The sequence below is a fragment of the Apostichopus japonicus genome, chromosome 2 (genome assembly GCF_037975245.1).
Source record: "Apostichopus japonicus isolate 1M-3 chromosome 2, ASM3797524v1, whole genome shotgun sequence".
Taxonomy (NCBI): domain Eukaryota; kingdom Metazoa; phylum Echinodermata; class Holothuroidea; order Aspidochirotida; family Stichopodidae; genus Apostichopus; species Apostichopus japonicus.
Window position 1 is genome coordinate 15,410,767 of NC_092562.1, and position 27,487 is coordinate 15,438,253.

At 37.9% G+C, this 27,487-nt stretch overlaps 3 protein-coding genes across 4 annotated transcripts in view; 2 read left to right on the plus strand and 1 right to left on the minus strand.

The window, feature by feature from the left end:
• The first annotated feature begins 519 nt into the window (after positions 1–519).
• Positions 520–12,685, plus strand: LOC139979576 (beta-1,3-glucan-binding protein-like). Its single transcript, XM_071990523.1, has 13 exons — positions 520–589; positions 1,147–1,265; positions 3,923–4,024; positions 5,351–5,473; positions 6,460–6,648; positions 7,493–7,572; positions 8,295–8,369; positions 8,489–8,549; positions 9,319–9,501; positions 10,141–10,218; positions 10,699–10,816; positions 11,427–11,646; positions 12,171–12,685. Exons 2-13 carry the CDS (start codon positions 1,154–1,156, stop codon positions 12,387–12,389), a joined length of 1,560 nt encoding a protein of 519 aa, XP_071846624.1. The 5' UTR covers positions 520–589; positions 1,147–1,153; the 3' UTR covers positions 12,390–12,685.
• Positions 12,686–13,610: 925 nt separating this feature from the next.
• On the plus strand, positions 13,611–23,054 carry LOC139979585 (beta-1,3-glucan-binding protein-like). 2 transcript variants are annotated; one of them, XM_071990543.1, is made up of 13 exons: positions 13,611–14,764; positions 15,210–15,331; positions 16,114–16,215; positions 16,663–16,782; positions 17,211–17,336; positions 18,100–18,179; positions 18,659–18,733; positions 19,012–19,072; positions 19,503–19,685; positions 20,302–20,379; positions 20,874–20,991; positions 21,451–21,670; positions 22,446–23,054. In XM_071990543.1, exons 2-13 carry the CDS (start codon positions 15,217–15,219, stop codon positions 22,662–22,664), a joined length of 1,497 nt encoding a protein of 498 aa, XP_071846644.1. In that variant the 5' UTR covers positions 13,611–14,764; positions 15,210–15,216; the 3' UTR covers positions 22,665–23,054. The 2 variants fall into 2 exon arrangements, with proteins under 2 accessions (XP_071846644.1, XP_071846637.1); XM_071990536.1 differs by having other exon boundaries at positions 13,612–14,747.
• A 1,070-nt stretch (positions 23,055–24,124) lies between these two features.
• Positions 24,125–27,487, minus strand: part of LOC139979565 (uncharacterized) — a 36,631-nt gene continuing 33,268 nt past the window's right edge. The window contains exons 16-17 of the mRNA XM_071990505.1: positions 26,936–27,132; positions 24,125–25,288 (exon numbers count right to left, since the gene is read on the minus strand). Coding sequence (XP_071846606.1) covers positions 24,724–25,288; positions 26,936–27,132 — 762 coding nt within the window. The 3' untranslated portion in view covers positions 24,125–24,723. The remainder of the gene's footprint in view (positions 25,289–26,935; positions 27,133–27,487) is intronic.

Here is a 27,487-nt window from a genome sequence, read left to right on the forward strand (position 1 = left end):
TCAAAAGTTTTTAAGCAATTATCAAGGTTTTTCAACTGATAGTGCTGATTTATTGACGATAACCCAGGCCTTTTGATGGATAATCCAAGTTTTTCGACCTATAATCCTTGATTATCGAACGATAAACGTGGATAACCGATCAGTAAACCGGGATTATTTACTAGATCAGGTTTCTCGATCGATAATTCAGGTTTTTCGATCGAAAACTAACCCATCTAATTATTGGGAATCTGGCTTGCCATATAACACATTATTGTGTAACGACGGCTGTGGGTTAATTGGGGGCTGTTTTTTCCCTCTCCCTTACTCGACAGTTTTAAACTTGGCTGTATGGCATCCATTGTTTTAGGTTTTGTTTTTTTTTGCATGAGAACTGTCCCAGGTGATGAGGGACAAGTAGACGGTGGAAATTACTCTATCTCTCGAGATAAGGAAACTAGGTCCCTCCTATCTGATATGCAAATTTTATTTTGTTATATAATTTACCATTATAATTTACACAACAGCTATAGGTTTCATTTTTACATAAATATTGGTAAAGAAGATCCTGGATTTATCAGTTGTTCATCAACCAAAGCAGACAGCAGAGGTAAGAATCTATATTTCATTTCTATTTTACTTTATTTTATTCTTCTCTCTATATATATCAGCCTGATCAAGTCGAAACTTGTTCTGAACAATACTCGATAAGTTTGGTCAAAATGCAGCAAACTAGCAATTACAAAAAAAAAATATGGTAATGTCTGATGTACAAGGTACGATGCACGTGTATATAGTTATAACTACATGTTTCGTGACAAACGAGTAGAATCTTGCAAAGAAAACAACGTACTTGGTTTGATATATATAGCTGCTTAGCAACAACACTGCGCATGTCAGACAACGTAACTAACATGGCCAACGGTTCTCTCAATGTCCGAAGAGGGAAAAATCTGGTCACGACAGATCCTCTCATTATGAAGTATGATTCTTTGTATCAATAAGTCCTCGACTTTGCTATTCGGTGTATAGGTTACTGTCTTCCTTCAAGAATAATGACATTTGGTGTTTATGACGTCATTGCGGGCAGTCTTTAAAGTTAGTGTGATAGGATACGACAGTGGGACCAAGTTTTCATAGCCTATACTTTATGTGATCATTCCATAGCGTCAAGATGTACCAGTCGATTATCTTAGCTTTACTTGCGACATGCGCATGTGCGTATGAAGTGAAAAATCCTGATGTATCGTTGCGTCAAGATGGAGGAATCAAATTCGCTACAGCAGGTAAGTTGGGTTCTTTCTATATGATATATAATTCTATAATATAATGTGACAAGAGTTCAACACTGTATATAAGACAAACATAGCTAATTCCGGGCTGAGCAATGTAGGTTACTTAAACTGTTCATAGCTCAGAGTAAGTAAGGCAAAAGTAATAAGAAAAATTAATCACCAAGTTGCAGTGAAAATTATGTTTCGATGCAGTGTACGATCCTTTTAACTAAGATCACATATATAATGGTATCCGTTCTCTCTTGAAAGGGAATGGTGGATCAGCACCATTCACACATTCGCCATGTGGCCACAGTAGTCCCCTCATGCTGAGGGGACCGGGCGCTGAGAGTGTGTTGGTAGAGGGAACACTCCTTTGATGTTTCATTCACAGACTCTTGGTGACTTTACAAGACACACAACAAATAATTTAATTATTAATCCATATGACTATATATCACTTCAATATTCCATACAATCTATTCAATTCTTATAAAGAACGTGTACTATCATGGTCTGCATATTTCATATGAAACATCTATATATATTTTTTTAAACATTATTTCGACAAATCCATCACTTTTCCCCATATTCTAATATTATATTGTGATTCTACACTGTAGGATACAAACTGGTTTGGACTCAACTCATTTTCAATTCATTTCGTTTCCAATTCTGTTAAACTTCTTCTTTTTTTTTCATTGCTAATCCACCAAACCCTGTTTATAGTAAAGTTCTATATTCTTCAATTTGTGAAAATTTCTCCTACCCTGCTAAGGTACACAGCTAAAAAGATAGCTATTAATCAAATTAAGACTAAGACGATATGAACAAGCAATTAATAAGTAATTCATAGTTTCAATATAGGTTCTGAAATTTCGTCACCAAGAAACTTCTTCACAGTATTAAAACCTTAAAAAGAGAAATTAGATATTTGAAAATTCTTAAATTTTCAGTTCTTGCAAATTTCATCGTGGTAGGGATTTAGTATATGGACTTAGCATTAAAGATTCACAAAAATCAACGAAAAAAAAGCTGTCCAATCCTTATTTCTCTTTCTTTTCCAAGACAGTTACTCAATTCCATTTGATTATTTCGGTTGTTATATATAGCCTGACCTATGCAAGTTCTACAAGAGAACCCTTTTTTAATATGTATATGGGAGACTATTTCATTATACAATATTTTCTCTGGGTAAAAGTAAGAGGGCCTGACGTTTCGATCCTATAGCGGGATCTTCTTCAGAGCCTCTGAAGAAGATACTGATAGGATCGAAACGTCAGGCCTATACTCACTTTATACATATATTTTACACAAGCTCTTTAGTGGATAAGCGGTTTGTTAACAGTTTTTGGTATATTTTAATATTTTTTCTGTCTCAGTTCAGTTAAAAATGTGTTTCTATCTATAGTTTATATACTTTTACTTGAATTGATGAATTTATTATATTTATATATAAATAATTTAGAATAAAATATTTACTGAATTACATTGCCATACCTGTAATATAGATACATGTTTCTCCGAGTGTGTATAAAGCCAAAGTTGACCAGTTGGCATGTCTATAAATATTCTAACATATCATCAATTCAGGAATAGAAAGTATCACATGACCTGTCATATTTCCATATGCCATTTACTACAGTACGTCTCGAAAAAGTTCATGGCATTTTTCTACTGTTGTTATCAGTATATGGGCTCGCAAAGGTCATAGTTATAACAGGACCGGTCACTCAGAGAGAGTCCTATCGGTGCAACCAGACCCAGAGCCACATGGAGCTGTATATAGGGCTCTGGGTACAACTGGTCACCCCCTAGCGAAGTGTTGAGCATTCGAAATTTGAAATATCAATCTTATCAAAAAAATCTCCATTAAACTTTATGGTGTAATACGATAAAATATCAGATGAAAACAACACAATGAAATAGCAACTTAATATTGAGATCGGCTTATCAGAAAGACATAGTAAGCATAACAGGTCTGACAAGAAGGGCTGGATCAGAGGGCTACAGTCCGGGGGACCGGGTCTTCACCCGGATTCAACAAGAGGCCCGGAAAATATGGGATGGAGAGTAATGTATTCTCATTTTCATAACCTATAGTTATGGAAAATTGAAGACTTCAAAAAGGAGGTCTGGTGACGTATCCCCGGGATGTAACCTGGCTCTCAACGGCCTACAATGGCACATTACACAAGAGAGAAAAACCCTCTTAAATTAGACTGATCTAATCAATTTCAGTATGGATTGATAATTCAGAGATGACTGGTAGCTTCATGATTTGTCATCGCTACTCCTAAAACATAGTTGGTCATTTTACGACGGCGAGTTGACATAAATGTGTAGACGTGCACACCTAAGTCCTGGAATTCGTTATGCTTAAGAGTATGTAATGAGTGTTTTGTCATGTTTTTCCAAGACAAATTCCGACCACCTGGTATACATTGTTCTCTTCTCTGATATGAAGACACAGAGGGAAATATTATAAATAAACAAGTCTATTTTGCATGAATTGTTGCCGGCTATTTGGTAACATACCACAAATATAGGCTCTCCAAAAGGTATCTCCGTTGTATGCATGACGGCAACCGACCACCTCAACTGAAATCGGTGGGGTTATTATAGAACGTGAAAATAGACGCCTGATATTACATACTTTGTCCCGTCAGACGAGCCAGAGATTTCTTTAGTTGCGTACCACTATAGTGTGAATAAACCGGTCCCAAACGTTGCGGCAGGAGATTACAACGTTGACGTCAACAGCCCAACAGGTAAGTCAACAAACTCCATTTTACTATTATGAACACATTATATATACCTTTATTGCATTCCTCTAGTGTGAGTGATGGAATGATTTGTGGGAAGCAATTATAAAGAGACCCTTACATTATGCAAAATATTGATGATTCGGGCCAGTTTTAACTTTGCATATGTGCTGGATTTGTTACTTAGGGGGGTGGGGGTCGAAATAGTGAATATCTCGGATGACAAATGTAGGCGTTATTTTCAGTTTGTGTTCGGGGAAGGATGTCATGGCTGCATGATTAGCTAATCAGCCATAAGATATAAGGGTATACTATGTTCCTGCGGCATACGTCCCGCCGAAAAATCCAGAGGGGGCAAACATCTTCGGGTTTTCGATCAACTATTAACAGCAGAATTTACTGGTTAAACCGGTTTACAATAAAACTATTAACCGGCTATCCGTTAAATTGAACCGTTTTTTTTTTATTAGAGAGAAAGAGCACGGGTTTTGGTATTTTTTTACTAAAAGTATAAATGAGGTCAATAATTAGGTCTACTTGTAAGGTCGTGCATCGTGACGAACATTTTAATCCCCCCCCCCCCCCTGAGGCTTTAAATGTCTGCTTTCATAGCCAAGTAAATCGGTATGTCGTTCTTTGAGAAGATGACGTGTTGGATTGTGTGCTTAACAATGTACAATCTAGTCACACCGATGCTTTAGCCCAGCATGCTTAAGGATTAAAACTAGGACAACAATGAGTACCCGTGAACGTAACCTACACTAGGATAGTGGTCGCTGCATGAAATGTCACGTGACCTGTTTTCTTCCTACATATGTAAAAGAGGGTTGAACCCGGATGAGGGGGTAGGTGGGGGGGGGGCGAGGCACAAAATTCGTGCTGCAGTGGGATATACGTCTTTTCTGTTATGAATGGCAAACCAAAAAACTCACCGCCAACATCTTTACAAAGTGGGTTCTCTATGTATTCTGTTCCACAAATTTCAGTATTTGAATGCCTTTCCAATTATACGGCTGCTTCTAATTAACATTGATTTGTTTTATAAATAATTTTCTCAACAAAAGGACACAATGAATTATTTGTTTCTTAATTTCTCAACAAAAGTACAGTTAAGTTGCAAAACTAGAAAAAGGGTACGTTTGATTACAAAAATGGTCAATTCTAATTTATGAAAATGGTCACGTTTGAGATTTTCCACAAAACTGATGGGCACGTTCCCAAAGTGCCAACAATCCCCTCGTCCCTCGTCTCCGCCGCGTCTGATTAGGCTTGTCTCCATCAGAAAACGTTTCGTTTGGCCTGTCGCTAATTTTTGCGTTGTCTCTCTAACAGCTGGATATTGGGTGCATGAAAACCCGTCCGTGGTTGTAGTGCCTGGAGATATCGTAAACTATTGGGTTCACGTTATAACAACCAGCGGAACTGGTCACAATTTACTTGAACAGAGCTGGACAGGTAAATAAGGCTTTCAATTGTCTTAAATTATTATTGCGGAACAAAATCATCTTTCTTAATGCCAAAATTGACATTATTAAATTATTAAAAGCACAAAAATAGAATTTGAAAAAGCAAATGAACGGCAGATTTCTATAGTAAATGTACAACAGCATGAATTCGAGTACCAGTGACGTTACGAGTACCAACACAAGGCTCTAGGCACGGGTACACTATTGTACTCCATATTGAATCTAGCAGCTATATACTACTATTGAACATTTCCACGGGAACGCCCATGAGTACAAATCCAAAAAAAGGCCGGGTATATACGAGTATACCTGTTTAGCGAGAACAAGATTACCGTACGTACGGATCACAACTCAACAAAAACACCCGATGACCCAGAAATATTTTCTCACATTTCAAATGGTGCTGACATCGAGTATGGTTAGCCAATGTCCAAAATAACATTCATGTCTTACCTTTAAATCTTGATGTTTTATATATTTCGCTTGTCATTTCTAAAGGCTTGTCTTTGTTAAAAAAAATGGGTATGGCGGACCATAAACTTTAAATTGATTTTTTTTAGCATATTTCGAGGTAATAATAAGTAACATTAATACAGCATTTTCACAGATGGAACGGTTTTTTTTTGGTTGAATATTGATCATTTGATGAATGGTGGGAGAATGGGATATGAAGAGAGTGTGAGGGGTGGGGTCTGATGTGAAAAGAGTAAACACGCACTTACCTGAGTGTGGTTCTGCATATACAGTCACCTCAATCGTTTGTCTGGCATATCATACAATGTAGGGAATGAACCAGTATTGTTTACCATGTACCATGTAGGACTATAGATCTTGTGAAAAATGTAAAAAAAAATTATCGGAATTTCATAAGGGATGGTTTGTTGCGTCTCTTATTAAACAACGACCAACCATTGTATTTCTTCATTTGATTTGATTGAACTTAAAATGAGTTCTTACCATTTTCTTTAACTTTAGCAACTGCCGCTACCCAGGCACCTCCCACCGTTGCCACAACTACCACCGTTGCAGCAACTACGTCCATCGTTTCACCAACCACCACTCTACAAACACCTGTTGTAACCACCATACAAAGCACGGCTAGTACCGGTACTACCGCCACAACCACCCAAGGCTCTACCACAGTAACAGTACCCCCCGGTGCTGGTACGTACCCATACCAACACCTATATAACTCAGACAAAGAGATCAAGAACCACCCAAGCACCAGTCAGATGCATCTTCGAGCAAGATCTCTTTTTGAAATATATTTTTCTTCCTTTCATTACAGTCTTGTCTGTGAAAGCCATGCTATATACATGACGGGAGTTTCTTTGAGTTTTCTTCATTTATTCGAATTTTCAAAAATTGAAGCATTTAAGGGGATATGAAGAAAAGAACCGTAAAACTACCCGTGTGTGAATCATGAGAAATATATAACCATTAAGAAGATAAATCACTTTTATAAATTTCCATGCTGAGAAAAAAAAATAGATGAAAGTTAACTTGGTAACTTCTTTCCGTTCAGGCATCTCCAAGTCCTCATTGTCTTTCCTCAGGGTTGTGACAAAACGTGTCATTTTATGGTTCAATTTATCGCAAAATCAAATAAGTTTTAGGACTATATACCAGTCGCCATGCATATGATGACTTCCTATGCCAGAGCAACTGCAATAAGAGTTACGTATACTTATAAATGTTCGCCTGAGTACGACGAAGGATTTATGAATTCTTTGTTACATAAGTTTCACTGCAACTTGGTGATGTATAATATATACATATATATATATGTAGATATATATTCTCTTTGTGTTATTGTCATTTTATTTATGAGGTTTTGGTCGCGGTTAAAATTTCTAATCTGCGTAATGTCTTCACTGCTCGTTCTGTAACAGTGACGTATATGTTACTCATTAAACCTTTCGTATATACTATCTGCAACGTTACACGTTATATTGTTATAAATAGTATAATTAAGTGAATGGATATTATTTTGTGTTTCTCGCAACAGGAACCCTCATCTTTGAGGATACCTTCGATACATTTGATTTGGATGTCTGGGAACACGAAATGACCGCCGGTGGTGGAGGAGTAAGTCTACTTTTCTGTTAATTTCTTTCTTATTTTACTCAGTTTTCTATGTCGAGAGAATTGCATGTAACTTTTCTTCTCTCCACAATTTATTTACTGCGTCTATCCAACTATACATATGAATAATTTAGCTTATATGTATCGTCAAACACTGAATTGATACTACCTACTTTAATATATTACTAAACACCCCTCCTCGCCCCCCCCCCCCCTCCTGCCCCTCATTCACACTTATCTTAATTGCCTGGTTAGGGATTGTTACAATTTGACCATAAATGACTATCGTTCAGTCGGTTGCAAGATCTTCAGCTTTAAAAATATTTTTAAATCTCTTGAATGTTAGCCCATTGTTTTATCAATAACTAGGCCAAAAACTTATTATATTTGAACTTCGTATGAACAACCTTCAAAAACATTTGTCATTGACATACTTGTAATAAGGTTGTAGTTATTTAAGTTCATAACAATCTTATGTAATCTTATTAAGTTTTGTGTTGCATCTGAGGAGCTGGCCTAGTATGTGGTATGTGTGTTAGCCTAAGTAGTCCAGTCACTTTAATTGATGGGCCTCGGATAATTTATCAAACATTATATATGAGTATAACCCCCTGAACTAATGACATGCAGTGTTTTCAATTTCGTGACTAAACTTAGTCCTTTAAGCACTATGCTATACCTTCCCCTTAATTCACCTATTTTTGTATTTTTTTTCTTCTTTTCAGAACTGGGAATTCCAGTACTACACCAATAATCGCAGCAACAGTTACGTACGAGACAACACCCTCTACATTAAACCTGTGAGTATATTTGAAGACTGAATATGTTGCTTATATAGCTAAATCTTTATCTGGTGGATCTTAACGTACACTATTGTTCTGATGAAATTTGCGTTCCTTTTATTTTACCTATCTTACAGACCCTAACCTCCGAGAAGGAAGGCGAGGCATTTTTAACCAGTGGAACATTGAACCTGTGGGGTAAGATACCCATTTATTACATCGCTAAATTTAAAACTGAATGTATTCGCACTTGAATCATGGCCAAAGGCGCTCGCATGCTTGCTTGACTTTACAACAGTTAACCCACTATCTTTGGTGGTAAACTGCCCTATACATACACCACGCATCCATCTGCGTTCAATTCCAACAGGCGCATTATGGGGTACTACATTGTTCCTCATCTACGCCTCCGATGTGAGACATCCCAATATCATTGCAGTCGGAACTATACTTAGAAGTTACCTCATGGGTCCCCCCCCATACATACAAAGGACCGTTTTATGGTTAAAAGAGGCACTTGTTATTAATTGCCTTGCCCAAGGCCACAATATAATGATCTGAACCCGAACCACAGCAACGTAGGTTTATTTGTATATTGTATTTTTCTCCGAAAGAAAGTAACAGCTGCATTCGTGTTTGACTGTTTCTTGTTTAATATTTCTTTTGTTTTTTTAGGTAGTATATGAAATAATTATTACTGCTTTAAGATCGATATAAGCAATATCACGACAATCGGGCGTATGCTAAGTGTACACAGGGTGGGGACCTGGGATGCGTCAGGGGGAGGGAGGGACCTTGGGGGAGGGGTGAACTTGTGCCGTTCTATGATTTGAATTGCAAAACTACTCATAGAACGAATTTCGCAAAATAAAACGAAAAATCATATTTAGTTTTTGCAGAAGGTATATACACAATCTTTTGTATATTTTCCTCCTCACGACCTTTAATTCCTTTATATTCGATTTAGGAGCGTCACCTGCTGACCTCTGTACCGGAAACAATTGGTGGGGTTGCGAGAGAACCGGAAGTTTCAACAACATTCTAAACCCCATACAGTCCGCCAGACTCAGGACAGTTAACTCTTTCGCTTTCAAGCATGGACGAATTGAAGTCTTTGCTCAGTTGCCCAAAGGAGATTGGCTTTGGCCAGGTATAACGTCGAAAGAACGAGTTCATGACTTTTATGCAGAATTTTATTCTTGGTGTGGCATAGTTCAAGAAAGAATAAACGTTTGAGTGTTATATACTGTAGCTATTTAGCTCTTAAAGATACTCAACTTAGTTACTGAATGCCCCTATCTTTGTAATGCTCATAAATTGACGGTAACTTGACCCATGGCATTCGGTGCAGGCCTAACTGTTAATGTTAATAAATTGTTTTTTATAAGTTCCAATAATACAAACAAAACATATTCATATACATTAGAACATCCTTAGATGAGATTCATCGCCCCAAAATTTATAATGAAATTTTGAATTTATTATTATTTGAGGCTATAACAATGTTACGTATTTGTGCAGTTGCCCAAATGAGATTGGATTTGGCCAGGTATAAAAAAGCCACGAACGAACGGATGAAAAAGTTGAAAATTAATGCTGAAGCTACAGTTCTTTTAAGATCGTAATTGTAATTGAGATAACTAGTCAGTTACTAAAGTCCGAGTGCATCTAGTTAAAGTACGTATGATATAATTTACAGCCATAATCGATTTGTACTTCGTAATTCTGTAATGGTATAGTTAATTCCCAATATACGTATTGAAATGAAGCTCATTCTATTTCCATTCAGCAATTTGGCTTCTACCCAAACGCAATGCTTATGGTGGATGGCCCGCATCCGGAGAGATTGATCTGGTTGAATCCAGAGGTAAGAACTACTATCATCATCAGACATCATATATCAGACAACAAATATGTATACATAGAAAACATGCGTTTGGTGGAAGAAATGATTTGCCTTATTGCTCTATGTAGGTGATTCTTTCCTATAAAAAAAAATCTCATATTCGTTTCCAGCTTGAAAATGAGCTGATCGCAAAAGTTTGAAGTTATGATTATTGTTTTCCAATGACCAAGGTAATTGGTGCAGGAGGAAAACAGCAAGGTACCATGCATATGATTTAAGCTTAAAAACTGGCGAGAAAAATGGATGGGGAGGGGCCCGAGGGGGTGGGGTGAGATATTCCCATCTACCTTTATCCTATCCACGATACCATCATTTTCACACTTTTCTACCCTACGTCTCTGCCTCCCTGTCCTACCACTCACTCACACATTAAATTTCGTCCCTGTCACTAATTACAGTAGCTCAAACACTATATATGGTTTCCTTTCACGCCATTTTCAGGAAACCGAAACTTGAGAGCTGCAGATGGTACCCACGTTGGAGCTGAGCAAGTCGGAATGACCTTACATTGGGGACCCTACTGGCCTCTGAACGGCTATCCCATGACCCATAATGCCAAGTAAGTGTATACCATCAATGTAATGATATGTGATAACCATGCCATGGGGGGGGGGGGGGGGTAAAACTTGGAAACGATTGTTGTTATTGCGATGCGTGCATGTTCGCTCTCCATCGCGATACGAGTGTGCTTTCGTACAAGATAAAGTCAATGTCAGATTATAGTTATTAGTGATACAGTAATAGCCAGGTGCGACACCAGCTGCAATTAAATCAAGGTAGCTCAGGCACCCCCCTCTCCCCTCCCCTCCCCTCCCGTAACGGCAGACAGATACAATTAATAGTGTATACATTATTTATATATGATATGAACAACCTAACAAAATATCTGAATAATGGGAAACTGACTTGGAAAGCTTAGATAATGGAAAAGAGCAAAGAAGTTTATAGCTAGAACGGGATTCGAGCCAGTGACTTCTGAGTTACATCCAGAGGTCCCGTTCTACATCCAACCACCCTCTCCTCCCCTCCCCTTCCCTCCCCTCACCTGAACGACATAACATCTTAACCTTCCGGTGGCCCCTCCCCCGTACAAAAATGGTGGTTTCGCTCCTCTTCTACTTCTCGCTGGCTTCAGCTTGTATATTGTCATTCCTTTGCCGTTCTTGCAGGAACCTACCAGACGGACAGACATTTGGCGATGGTTTCCATAACTACACACTTGTCTGGACTGCTGATAGTCTGGACTTTTATCTAGACGGAGAACCAATCCTGAGCGTCGATCCTGGTGCTAGTGGCTTCTTTGATTATGGAGGGTTTGAGGCTTCTAACCCTGGTATTCAAAATCCATGGGCTAATTCCCCAAACAAGCTAGCCCCATTCGATCAAGAGGTAATTTAACCGGATTTATACATGTTTACATTTTGTCATTGTATACCTCATAGCAATTCCGTTATAGAAATAGCGACAACTGTTTTACATATGTAGAAAGTAACACCATACGCTACTATGGTCTTAAATTCATAGTGCACATGTATCTATTTATATATAAACGTCTAAAATCATAAGTTCTATTTATTTTTAAACGGAACATTTTTATGCACATTTTGAATATGTCAAAATGAAAATGTGTTTGTGAGACGAGAATGCTTACAATTGAATGGAACCATCAATATTTAGATTTAATGTTTATTCACGAAATAGAGTGAAGACTTTGACAAGCCTAAATTATGACATCCTCAAGCCAAATTATAGTTTTCCTTCCCTTATTGCAATGATAATTTTTCATCAAAGAGACAAATAAAACCTAATAAAATGCTTTACCTCTTGTTGAATACCTGATGATATTCATAAGAACAGATGAATGCATCGCATTTGACTTTAACTTTTACTTTTGTGATTACATTTTTTTTCAGTTTTACATCATTTTGAACGTAGCTGTTGGAGGCACCGGCTACTTTTCCGATTCCTTCACCAACTCCCCTAATCCCAAACCTTGGCTGAACACCTCGCCAACTGCTGCCAAGGACTTTTACGATGCCAAAGCAGACTGGTATCCCACTTGGAATCCTGATACCAATAATGGTGAAGACGCCGCCATGAAGATCAAATCTGTACGAGTGTACGCCCTCTAGTTCGTTCTTCAGCGTGACCAGTTAAAAAAAAAACACCGGAACATCACAATTCAAAACAATACAATACAGTTAATTATTGAATATCAGTAGTACTTCAAATATTGAAATATTAAGCACATTTGATGAAGATTCTTATCAATAATTAAGTTAATACGAAGGAGATATATTTCAATATAATTTAATCAAGTTCAGTTTTGCTTATGATCATACGTGTTGTTTTGTCATCGTGAATTATTGAATTTGTCTTGGAATAACCCGAACCGATAATAAATAATATCTCCAATCAATAAACTGTTTGACAGATGTGAATTTTTGTCATTTCATTTTCCTTTAAGTTGGTAACAACTTTCGGGTGTCTTTTTGGTCAAAAATTTCAGTTTTATATAATTTCAACTAAATGGCTCTTTTATAGATGACTAAAATGGAAGAGTTTTTCTTCCCACATGAGGCACTGATTAGATATCAAAGGTGGTACTTTAAGGTGTTTTAAAACAAAATTAGAGGGAAGTGGCGTGCGCAAGGGGCGGGGTGGGGGGGGCATGTACCACCGCAATCGTGAGTAGGGGACAATGGCTCAGTCGGGAGATGTTTCGCATTCGGCTGAGAAAGAATTGGACCACAAAGAAGAGATTACCATGCACCAACATCTATTTTTTTTTTTTTTAAAGTCACACAGAGTATCTATATGCAAAATGCGTTTTGGGCTATACTTGTGTGGACCCTAGCCGTTTGTATAGTCTGTATTAAACCTCAGAAATTCAGTCTTTGACCTCTAAACTCAACAAAGCAAAATCTTCTGATGGGAACTCCACCCCCTTACTTAATAGGAAATGGTTTTGATGACCCCAAGGCAAAAATATTCATGTCCCCACCGAAATCAGTCGGAGAAAATGTTGAATTGATTATTTTCAATTAGCACAACCTTTCTTGTAGAGCCACTTAGTGTAATGATGCCTCAGAATGTATCATTTTACTTCTTAGTTTTTTCCCTGGGGATCGGGTGAGGGTAGGTGTGGTGGGGAAAGACACCCCTCCATGGGAGGTGGCTTCAATGAACCCACGTCAGCACCCTATTCTTTATAAATTACTTCTTTCGCATCTGACCCTCCAGATTCAGACGACTACCTCAATCAGTCGGGGGAATGTTTGAGTTTGTTATTATCTGTTAGTACGATCTTTCGCTTATAATGTGCTACTTCTATAGAGGGTGTGGGTTGGGGAATCCAAATGTGGTGATTATTTTACGAAATCTCAAAGTGTATATCAAAGCTAGACTGGATGAGCTGTCTGAATATTCTTAAAGGTAAAAAGCAAGTGTCATATTAATTTAATAACTGCTGGAAAGTGAATGCAACATAATTTCTGAAAATATGACATAAAATTCAATGAGCAAACGTACAAGTTACAATAATAATCACAATTTCAGTGTGCTGATGCACTCTTCCTACCAAAATATCACTTTTAATATTGTCTAATTACCTACTCAAAACTAAAAGCCCTCTGAAGATTACACCACTCCAAATAACAGCTTTCAAAAGTTTCTCAACGTCGCGATAGTTTTCCCAATGTCTTTTTGTCAAATTTCTCTATCTCGACAAAGAGGCTGAGTTTCACATGACAAAGCTTGACAAATCATACAGCGACACAATGTCTGAAGAGATAGAGCAGTGTCTACGGAAAGGACAGACTATAAGTTGTGTCGTGTTTTCATATTTACCCATCCGCATACTTACATCATAAGATTGTACACCGTAAAATAAATTCGTCTTATAGGACAAGCCAGGACTTCGCAAAACTTACACCGGGGTTAAAATTCTCCAGGGGGAGATTCCACACTATGTCACACCGACATAACGATTCACTTGGTGGCCCAGGCCAAGGATTAAATGGGGCCATTTAAAGAGAGCCAAGCAAGACATTGTGAGACCGTACTAAAGGGCAATAAGATTCGGTGACCAAATCCTCTTGATCGATATCTAGCGCATCAGGATCCGGGATCCTGAGCTTCGACTCTCTCAACCCCAGGCTGGTGTTACGTCACTGCATCTAAATATTCCAGCTCTAAAGAATATTCCAGAAAACGTAAATATTTACTCAAACATTATGCAACGAAGCTGATTAAAGTGACAACAATTATACAAAAGACACCAGATTTCGTGGGAAATTATACACATGTATAGATAAAAACTGTGTGCATAGGATTGCTTTAGAAGTCCTAATGATTACCAAAGTGGCCAAAGAAGTTTAGACATCTCCTAAAACAAATAAATCGAATGAGCCCGTCTATATAAAATAGACACATGCGAATAAAACCCTAAAAGTCCGAGAAACCAAACAGTCAATAGCCACGCAGCTAAGGTGAGTCCGTAAAACAGGTCAGCAGTTTCTTTAAATAATATATATTTTTATTTGTCACGAAATAAATGGTATCTTATTAATTATAGGCATATAAATAGTTTTATTATAAAATTGCTCTTCAGTCGATCGCAAAAGATATATAATTGTTTGACCATTGGTGATCAATTTTGATATCTCTATAGCATTTGGAAGAAATGGCACTTATTAGATGCAAGGAATTTGTCATTTTAGTTGGAAATTTTTAACAACAAATTAAATGAACAAATTAATCATGCTGCTGAAAATTGCTAATGTCTTTACAAACTGAAATTTGACGGCATGCACTTTAACGTGTCCACTATAGTTTTCACTCTGTAAAAGCAAAATATATCAGATTTTTCATTTTCACATGAAAACGGCATATGATATATAGATTTAATTTGAGTTTAAGTATCAAATCTTGATCGTTCTTGCCCTTCATAGCTCAAAGATGAATCGCTTAATATTATTAACCATACTAGTGTCTTACGCATGCGCATACGAAGTTGCTCCTACGGAAGTCTCTCTTTTGAGTGATGGCGGTGTAATCAAGTTCGCTCATCCAGGTATTGTGAATAACATGTCCTCTTCATTTCATTCTCTTTAGGTATGTAACAATTAGTACTTGTTACGATAAATTAACATAATTTAAGTTCATATTTTAACTTAAGGATAATTGTTGATCGGTCACTTTGTATGTAGCCACGTAGCAATATCAAGTTTGTTTTTCTGTATTCTGTTAAAGATCAAATTTGAGTAAGACCTTTACATACGGTTGCTAGCCCTATCGATATATTAACTCTTTTGTCATGGCAAAAATATTACTGCAGCGGTGGATTTACAATTTCCCAAAGGGGAAAGGGGGGGGGGTGGGGAGGTCAAGTATTGAAAGCAATTGAAATTACTACCAAACTAACGGTGCATAACAAAACATCGGTAAAATGTAATGGAATGCACGCGTACGAAGCTTGATGAACATTTGTCCAGTATATATAAATAATTTCTTGGATTCATACTGTTTGCAAACAATGTTTGCAGCTCATTTTAGTGACATTACTGTTTCAGAAAGGGGGCGGGCCCTGGTTACCTCCATTGTTCCGCCCTGTAGGCTGTATTATAGAATCATGGCGTCGACACGACCAAACTCCTCTTATTCAAGGACGTACAGGCACTGATTGTACATGTATTGCACTCTACTATCCACGGCAATGTGACGGGTTTGGGTTTCATGCCGGTCAGTAGGTTTTCTTATTTCCGCGTTGTATTTTCCTTAGATTAATGTAACTTGTCGAGGCAAATTGACAACAATATGTTTAGATGAAGGTCTATATCTATTATTGCTTCTCAGACGAGCCAGGGATTACTTTAGTTGCGTACCACTACAGTGTGAACAAGGTGATTAAGAACGTAGCGGCGGGACAATATAACTATGACGTCAGATCTCCTACTGGTGAGTATAAAATCCACGAAACTCCTATATATGACACGAGCTCCTTGGTTAAATGGTCTATATGTTAAAGTGATATGAAGTGTCAATTGGATGTTTATATACTGTATACTGTTATGTTGATGAAAGGACATATATGAGTCTATCTGATGTGTACATACAATATCTGACGTTTATGTACTGTATGTGCCTTGTTGTCCTTTGGTAGTGTACCTGTAAATATACATATTATATTAGTATCATGTTAAATTTTGGATACATACATTGGTTCAGCATAACAACATGCTACAGAACGCGGGACTTGCAATAGAAGATGGACCACTGGTTTTAGGATGTCATGTAAATGCGACTAAATTTCACTTTCTAAACAAAAAATATGTTCGTAATATAGACAGAACTTGAAAATATTTATAATGGCTTGTCTACGTTAATTCTTTTGTTATCTTTCAGATGGGTATTGGGTACACGAGAACCCGTCTGTATCCCTAAAAGAAGGTGATATAGTGTATTATTGGGTCCATGTTATGTACAATGGACAGGGGTACAACAATCTCGATCAGCAATGGAAAGGTAATATAATATTTCTGACCTAGAATGATATGACTTCATTATACAGAACAGTCTTTTGTAGAACCATTTATCAATAAATCAATCAAAAACATGGATATCAATATTGTAATTCATTAAAATGTATACATATGACAATATCATATCGATAAAGATAAGAATTTTCCAATGACATTCAGATCCAAATGTACCACATGATTCCTAAAACTGCATTTATATAGATGAACTAAACATTATATTTACTTATTCATATACGGGATACATGCTAACACGTTCGCTGTACGGTTCAGGGAACTAGCTGCAAGGCTAATCGGAGAAACATCAGCGTTCAAATGTTTTCAATTGCAAGCAAAAACGAAACATATTCAAATGAGTAATTGTTTCTATATTTTTTTTCTTCTTTCTTGGTTGTTTCCTTGTTTTGCAAGCAGTAACTACGCCAGCGACAACAACAGCACAATCACCAACGACTACCACAGCGTCACCCTCCACAAGCCACGGCACCACAGCCACGACAACCCAAGGATCAACCTCTTCCACCGTTCAACCTGTAGCTGGTAAATACGTACTACCACAATAAGCATGGCAGGAGATATTACTACTACCCTGATATTACCTGTACACTTAGTAGAGGGAGACACAAACACCGGGGTATAGGTTTAGTAGTAGGCCTGTCAACCCTCTGGTTCGGAATCACAGAGTTATATCACAGTTAGCGATCCTTTACGTGGATATATACTTAATTATTCGCAGAGGTTTATATACGTTTAAACATTAATAATTGAAGATATGGTTCTTCCTTTTCTTCATATGTCATTGAAGATGTGGCACATATGCTAACAATTCTTTGACATTTAGCAGTGGGAAAAATTTGAGTGGAAATTGTTAAACATCCAGATTGAAACCTATACATCCATATTTTCAGACATTGTATAGTTCAAGAGCCCATGTGCAGTTTGTGATTTTTTTTTAACCTGAAACTGCGTTTTTCGAGATTGTGTAAAGTGCGTTTAAGCCAACAGGTAGCGCATACTGGCATTGTTATAATTTTCCTTGTTCACGTGCACAGTGCACTTCCTGCAGTTTCATGTGCGTGAATTTTGTGTTACGGTATGATATTCTTGATCGTTGTACATTTTGAGACTTTGTGGGTGGACTTTGTGGGTGCATCTATACGAGTTTGTGTATATGTATATGTATGTGTATGTGTATATATATATATATATAATATATATATATATATATATATATATATATATATATATATATATATGTGATCTTCTTCAGAGGCTGAATGACAAGTATATATATTCTCAACAGGAACCCTCATCTTTGAGGATACCTTCGATGCCTTTGATTTGGATGTCTGGGAGCACGAAATCACCGCCGGTGGCGGCGGGGTAAGCCTACTTGAGAGTTGTGTTAGAGTTATGAATTGTAGGCCCTATATGTAGACAATGTGATTGTCAGCTGTAAATGATTTATGAAAACCCAAGAAAGCTTTGACACAAACTCCTCGTTAATTAAACAGTGTTAAGGGTTTCGCTGTGTTGCATTATTTGCAACAATTAACGTATCTTGTAAGTGTTGCAGTTCATGATAGACCGGGGGAGGGGGTTCAATGTAGCACTGTTTGGAAATTTCTATCTGAAGTATGACGTGGGTATGGTTGTTTGCATATTAGTATGAACCGACGTTAAATATTGAACTTTACACCCGTAAGTACGACCCCTGTTCTCCTTCTCTATCCCCAATGCATCTCACCACTACCCCCCCCGCCCCACCCCCCAACTTTCGCCAAGTAGAACACTACGTACAAATTCCCAGTATATTGAGTCTTTGCGATGCTCATGCATGTAAGTTATTTCATCTCTTTCAGAACTGGGAATTCCAGTACTACACCAATAATCGCAGCAACAGTTACGTACGAGACAACACCCTCTACATTAAACCTGTGAGTAAATAGTCCTATTATGTAGCTACAAAATTGCATAGGAAATGTGAAATTATGACGTCAGATTTAACAGTCTTATACATTATATGAAACTGAAACCAAACAGTTCTTGGAGACAGGGAGGACGCGGGGCAGGTTTGCGGCTAGGTAGGGAGAATTTTCCTTTGAATATTGAAGACAAGCCAGGCATAGAGTTACTCGACGGAATATTTCTGCAATATTCTCAGTAACTCTCTATTTGAGGAACTATAAATCCAATTTTGTTTTTGTATCAACAGACTTTGACGGCTGACAAGGAGGGAGAGGGTTTTCTTACAAGTGGCACTTTAAATCTATGGGGTATGTCTGATATTGAAGAAACCTATATCTCTGCGTACTTGCACGCTATATACTCGTTAAATCCGTTAAGTTAAGTTATGACAATGCTAATTATCGCCTTTCTGTTTATATTTGCGCTTTTACATTGTTTTGAGACTTTTAACTATAATAAAAGAAAAGAACAATGAGGTACCCTTTCGAGACAATTGTTGGTTATTTTTCTTTTCAAGTTTTGCATGAAATTGTCACTCCCTGAGATATATATTTTTTCAATGTTTATATAGTGCTTTGCATGGCATAACCCTATCGCTGGATGCACTCTGCCTACGGCCGAGTGCATCGCTTGAGTTCTAGCCCCCCCCCCCTTTGTGCATGATCCCTGTGATAAACACACGGTAGACCGTTGATTAATCCGTGTGTACATCGTCTTTGTTGCCCCTATCTTCACCAGGAGCATCACCTGCTGACCTCTGCACCGGGAACAATTGGTATGGTTGCCAGAGATCTGGTAGTTACAATAACATCATTAACCCCATACAGTCTGCAAGGCTCAGGACTGTTAACACCTTCGCCTTTAAATATGGCAAAATCGAAATCGAGGCTCAGATGCCAAAAGGAGATTGGATTTGGCCAGGTAAATATATGGTACTTATTGTCACCTCACGACTTAACAACCCCCCCCCCCCCACATACGTTGCTAAAATTAGAGCTTTTTTTGGGGGGGGGTTGACAAATATTAACACAGTAGAAGGTAGGGATTGTCAGGGGCAAGTATAGTTGCTATTCAAACTATGTAGATCCGTGTATTCATTCATTATATTAGGAAGGGCGGGGGGGGGGGTGGGAGGAGGGTTGTCGATGGTATGTACATCTCGAAAAGGACGTTGGCTATACGATGCTGTCCTCAGTTTCTGCAAGTATAAATATACACTGGTGCTCTTGCTAAATGTCCATTATCTTTGTGGCGTTTCCATTGTATAATATTGGATTTTCTTGCCAAACATATGTTATAACAGTTCAACTCAGAGGAGAGTAAATCTGATACAAATGTATTTGTTAGTATGTCTTGGCCTCTGATAACTTCTGCAACGGATATCGACAAATCACATGTTATTGATTAATGTTCTTATATATGGTTCAATCACCCCCCCCCCCTTCTCCGCATCTAGTCCTCTTTCATTTTCCCCCTTTCATTTTCTCTCTCGTTTAATCGTTCTTCTCCTTCCGTTCTGATTAATTCCTTACTGTAGCTATTTGGCTATTACCCAAGCGTAACGCTTACGGTCAGTGGCCAGCTTCCGGTGAAATTGATTTGGTGGAGTGCAGAGGTATGCCTAATTTGGAATTGTTCTTTTTCTTTGACAAAGGGGAAGGGAAAGGTTCGCGAGAGTGATGTGCATAGCATACGTTTACACTTGCTCTGGACGATCCATGGGCTGTTAGTTAACGAAAGTGACAGCCACTAAGCAATTTGATTAAAAAATATACTCCACTGGTTTCCATTCTTAAGTTGAGCAAATTATTTTAATAGAATTATAACATTTTGTATTTAGACAAAGACCATATGGCATATGCCAGGTTGCCAAACCGTGCATTACGAGTCATTGGTGATAAAAACCCTCAATGACTTCGATCGGTCAAATTCCGTACTGTCAAATTTGATATATCTTAAATACTTAGACCAGATGACAGTATACTGCGTGTGCTAGTGACAGACTGGTCCCGCACTCTCCCTGCTCCTCCATGGAACAAATTATTCCGTTAAAGCCATAATTATATATATAGGCTATATCAACACAAAATTTCGTTCGTTTCTTTGTAGGAAATCTAAACCTGGCCACGGAAGATGGGACCCAAGTAGGTGTTAATCAAATGGGATCCACAATGCACTGGGGCCCATATTGGCCATTAAACGGATGGCAACAGACACATGCATCTGTGTAAGTACAGATAATTCGGCATTTGCTAATTGAAAACCATTCAGTTATTCTGTATACAACACAGATACACGATGGGAAAGGCTATAGGAATTCAATTGAGGCAAGGGGAAGGGAGGGGAGGGTAAGGTAGGGTAGGGGAAAATATTCTTCTTGTCCATTCGTTTATTTACGAAACTATGCGAAAGTAGACGTAACCATCTCCTGTTGGCACACAGCACAGGTGAGTTCTCACATGTATGAGGCAAATTTAAAAAAAAACGAAGAAAAAGTATCCACTGTGTTATTCTAGTATACAGCTCTGGTAGAGGACATGTTTTAAGGAAACAGACTTACTCGATGTCGGGTATCTACGACCGCCCCCACCCCATCCCCGTCCCCCATTTGCTATACAACATTACTAAAATGATCAAATATGCGTAAAAGCAATATCTCACTTATCTCGTCTTATTTGAAATATAGTAATTTACCGGACGGGAAAACATTCGCCGATGGCTTCCATAAATATGGTTTGGAGTGGACCTCAGAAGGCCTGAAATTCTATCTAGATGACGAGCTCATTTTAGATGTTGATCCCGGAACCAACGGGTTCTGGGATTACGGAGCCTTTGATAATACTCATCCTGGTATTGATAATCCATGGGCGAATTCTCCAAACAAACTTGCTCCATTTGATCAAGAGGTAGGTGATCATCATGCGTCTGCATGGGATGTTGGGGGGGGGGGTAAATTGGGAGGGGTAGGGGATAAATTTGGAGGGAGAAGATTAGCGGAGGGCATGGAATGAATTTAGACAACTTTTCTTGGTTCAATTGGAAAATATAGGAAATCTGCATCGGAGAAAAATTGCAAGTGAATCTAGCTGTTATATGATATATCCAGATCAATTTTGTATGAAGTATTTTGTTGAAAAAAATGTGTCCTTGGATGTATCAAGATGTTGAAAGAACTATTCTCACCAAGTAAAACATTTAACTACAATAATTAAACCCCAATTAAAACCCACAACATTTGCAAGACACTCCACTAACTTACGTCATCACTAATAATCAGGACAGAAGTTTATAACTTTTGCAATATTTGGTTTTTCTCTCTTATGTCAGTGTTTCGTGGGGTTTGCCTCACGGTTGCCATCATTTTTCCAATAGAACATAGTATCGCTCGTATCCATTCAAATGTTGACTATTTTGAACGCTCGGTTGTCTTTAGAAAAGAGATATAAAGAAAGGAAACCCCGTTAGGTTGGCTACCATGGGATACTTTACAACCATTCGACAAAAAAGCCGTGTCTGCATCATATTGCCAAACTAGTATTGGAAAGTAAGCCGATTTAACTTGCTCAAGTCGTTTTCATTATAAATAATCAACAAAGCAGTTTTCAAGATAAATCATTCGTCCCATAAGCATGAGTAGAGAAACGGTAGTAAAAATATCATTCTCATATTTTCCTTTTTCAGTTTTACATCATTATGAACGTAGCTGTTGGAGGCACCGGCTACTTTTCCGATTCCTTCACCAACACCCCTAAAGCCAAACCTTGGCTGAACACCTCGCCAACTGCTGCCAAGGACTTTTACGATGCCAAAGCTGACTGGTATCCCACTTGGAATCCTGATACCAATAATGGTGAAGACGCAGCCATGAAGATCAAATCTGTAAGGGTATACACGGTATAACAACATACTGACGTCATCGAACACATTGTTAAGATGAATATCTTAGATGTATTTAAATATTTAATTGAATAATAAACTCCCTGCAGGAGCATATGTTTGATGTTTAATAACTCACACCGCTTTTGGTTTGATTTTTAATACAAGCCTTAAGCTAGCTGTTGAGTGTTGATCCGTTTACCTAATGAAGTAATTCATGAAGAGAGGGAAAACGGATTTTCTCTATATATAAATAAATACATCTGGCCTACGTTGAATTGACGACCTTCCTTAATGGTTGTAACAACGTTACGGTTTGAATTTTTCCAGATTCAAGCAAGCCTAGTGGTTTGATTTTAATTTCCAATGACATATCATATAAAAAAAAAGTTCAATAAAACAAAGCAAACAGTACTGGTGTATTGTATTCTACTTTGGATGTTTCCTTTTACGAGAACCATGAGCAATTATGCCTATACTCTTTCATTCTAATTTTCAAAGGCCCCCTAAACGTCACTAGCATAAGCTACTCACGTTTCATAGTTGCACTTGCTTCAATGGTTTTATATACTTTGCGTTATTGGAACGCAGCTGAATGTGCCTCCATTTTACACTGTTATCGTTGTTTGCCTTACATTAGCCTTGGACGTTCTGTAAAACCTAGACATATGTTCAATAAATCTTGCAGTTGGGAGGGGGGGGGGGGGGAGAGGGATCTATTCAACATGTGGGTATTTCCATGTTTGGGGACACCGAGTACAATACTCTGGTCCTTTTCCTCGTAACATTCTCAGATAAGTTAACATTGACAACTAAACATTGACGTCTTGCGGTAGTGATCAAGGCACCCCTCTCATTTTTATTACCAGCTATGACGTGGTCAGGAGGGTGCATTTACCGTTTCCTCCGCAGTCCTCGATCCGTCCGCCCCTGTGGCAATGTCAATTAACCATGTGATCAAAGTTTTATTCGTGTTCCACAATATTTCATCTTCAAGTCTCTGAAGTGCATGACAGTATTTCATATTGCTTCTATTAGAGATTCCGCTAAACTGAACAAAGTTGGTTCCTATTTGGTTAAATATTTTGCTTCATAAATAATAACAGATAAATTAAATCTTCATTTGCCCCTTATGTATATTATATAAATGAGAATGCATTACTCTTTATCCCAGATTTCCCAGCCTGCTAATTGACCCTGGTCACAGGCTCAACCCCTCAGACTCTCCCCTATCCCAAAACCCCCACCCCCCTTTTCATTGGGCTCGGTTGAAGGCACTATTTGCTATGACTCTTGAAACTAATTGACAGCCGGTAGGGACTTAATACGAAACAAAAACACTTCCCTGGTAAATAAACAAACAAGATAAGGAAATAATCCACCAGACTTAAAACAAACAGCTGTTCACTGCCAATTAATGTCTCACTACTAAACCAGCATTCAACTTTCACAAAGACACAATACAAAGATTATTATATAAAATGTTTCATAAGCAAAAATCTTTATTGACAATTTTGTAATACAATAAATAACTTTCACAAAAATAATACAAAATAAATTAAAACAACACAATTACTTCTACATCTCTAATAAAATGGACACACAATAAAGCTTTAATTAAGATATATGATATATTAATATATATATATATATAGATACATATGATATGATACATTATTTGATAATGCTTCACTTAAAGATTTTCTGTTTTCTCCGTTTTGTAGGCGAGAAATAAGTGTCAGTTCTGATCAAAAGCATATTGTTGTTTGGTTATGAAAGATATAGCCACTGTTTATCAGCAGTTGCCAAGAATTGATACAGAAAGGAAGGAAAGATAGAAATATTAAAAGACGAGAATAAAACAGCAACCCAGCATGGTACCACCTTTAAATCCTGCCCATCCCACTTCTCTTCAATGTTTAAAAAAATAATAATAATGATAATAAAATGAAAAATAATAATAGTGGCTGAAGATCCAGTGTGAAAGATTAATTTCAAAGGGAATAAAATATGACCCATAGAAAATTAATCACAAACGTTAGCGATACCGATATCCAAGTGATGCAGTCCATAATTTTCACCATCAGAATAATTTTGGCAGGGTTTTTAATTTATTGAAGTCCAAAATATTCCCGACAGAGACGCCCTGTTCCCCCGATCTTGGATGACCTCGCTGCTTGACCTCTCTGCCATCTTCTTGGCCGTCGATCTGCAAGATTCTCTCAAAATCTGGCTGTTTTGTCTCTCTCCCGGGTGTCTCTGTAATCTTCTTCACTTTCCTTCTCCTCTTTTTCCTACTCTTTTTCTTGCGGTCCGCCTCTCCCCTTTCGACCGTCTCTCCGAGTCCGTGCTTCTCCAGGTACTTCCTCGTCGCGAAAGAAAACTCCACCCGAGACTTGACCGTTGATTTATCGTTCAGCAGGCGGGCGGGTATGCCGGACGTGAGAACGTTCCTCAATAGAGGGCTCACTCCGTCGCTCAGACCGCCACGATTCATCTCGGAGGAAATCTTAGCTAGTTCCTCATCTGACAGGTATTTCATAGCGATTGCGTCAGCCTCCATGCTGATATCTGATGGGCCGAGTCCAAAGTCGGCCAGAGATACGTAGTTGATGTGAGGGTGTACGTCTGGGCTGCAGAGAATTGATCTGTGTACCATTTAAGAGCAAAAGAATATATAGAATGTAGATCCAATATCATAATCTACTTTCTAATCTTTCTACTAATTTAGTCTGCAATATCAAACATTAACCCAAATCGATTCAAATTAGCCCATTTTAAAGTCCTGTCATCCAAGCAAGATGTTCCAAGCCTTGCAGTAGCTATCTCTGGCATCTGATACTAATCAGGTCTTTGTTTTGTCAGTTAATAAGACAAGCTGACATCTGAGGTCAGATACAGGCATGCGTCAACAACATGTCATTAAAATTAAAAAATTATGTAACTTTACGAAGGATGGACATTGACTGAATTAAAGTGGTTAAACATCATAGAGTTAAAACCATGAACCTCCAAGATGTACTTTTTTTTTACTTATCGTCCCAATCTACCTGTAGAGAATGGATGAATACGAAAAGAAAGTCTTTTAATAGAGGAAAGTTATGGATGTCAACACACCCTTTATATAATATTTGAAACTAAACTTCTTGGGAGTCAGACTTGTAAGTACGAGTACAACAGCACGAGTATGAGTGAGTATTAGAAGAATTCCCCCTTGATATGAGTATGTAATACACAGCTCTAATTCCCAGTACCGTGAGTACAAAGTAGAATTCCCCCTTGAGTGAGTAATACACAGCTCTTAATTCCCAGTACCAGTATTTATTTTTTGCATTAAGCTCCTTTTGTACTAGTATTCAAAATATCTCCAATATGAGTACAAGTACAGATCCAAAACATTGGCAAGTTCGAGGACAGGTAAACTATGCTATAATATGAGTACCGGACCAAGTACAGGACTGCTAGGAGGTACAACCTCTCTAAACAGTGGGGGACAATGTACACTGCAAATGGGACAAAAACAAACTAATATTGGTGCACTGTGACTTGTTGTGATATATTTAACAACCAACCTACAAACTAATATTGGTGCACTGATGATGTATTTGTTTGAAGATCCACATTGCTGGGTATCTCTGACAAATATCAGGTGTTTTAGTTCCCTCTGTTATCAAGCTGATTCTGATTAAACAAAAACAAACTTTGCAATGTTGGTCATCAGACTCCTACAAGATGACCCATGTAAACTGGTGGATGGTAGCAGATGTATTTCTCTTAATCCAACTTTGTGTGACATCTGAGCTGTTCTGTAAATCATTTGTGACAATACTCAAGCCAGCTTATGTTCTACATTGAGGTGGTCTGACCCATGACAAGAGTGGTTAGACATTAGAGAGGGAGGAGGGGGTAGGATATGGTGGGGTAACACACATCAAGTAAATGTTGAACAGAATTTAAAAAAAAAAAAAAAAAAAATTGAAAACATTTTGGATTTAAAGTGAAAACTGTGACAATGACGAGCCCATTTCAGTGAATGAAAAGGGTAAACCCACTCGCCTTGCCCTTCCCAGAATGCAACACAGGAAGTAAGCAATGTCACTCTTGAACTAATGTCACCATTATCTACGATAGGAAGGCTGAGAGTGCCTGAGACAGACCATGGCGAACAGTCATCTCAATTGCAGAAGTAATATACAAAGATAACCAAAATGTGCCTATGTACCCCGTCAACTGAAGATCCCATTCAACGGATAGTGAAACACAAAAATATAAATATTCAGTATTATTCATTGTACCTGTAGAGAAGGGATCTGCCACCGTCTCCATGGGTAACCATCTCTTCATCATCATCACATGAAGTATCATCATCGTCACTTGATGTATCATCATCACAATCATCATCTTCATCACCATCATCATCCTCTTTGCTGCTCTTATCACTCGTCTCTCTTTGGCAGTCTTTGTCATCTTGGAGGAAGTTCTCAACTTGACCCTACCAAACGTAAGCAAAAAAATCTGTGTTTTGTTTTTGCTTTTTGGGCATTTTGATGAAGGACTTCACAAAAACACTTTGAGCTACAGTAGGTTGACAACAAGTTATATTAATAAACAGAAATTCAAATTTAAGTAATGGAGTGGCCCGGTCATGCAGTAGCCGAAAGTCAACTCATTTGTAAAAGTGTTTTGTTTCATAAGGGGACATAAAATAGCAAACTTAAAATGCAGCGTTACTTAGCTTAAATTTGTCTTTTCCACCGACAGAAGAGGGGAAAAATATATCTGTCCGACAAATTGAGCTGCAAATGATTCCTGTGCATGTTCCTACTCTCTTTGTAGAGCTAACATTA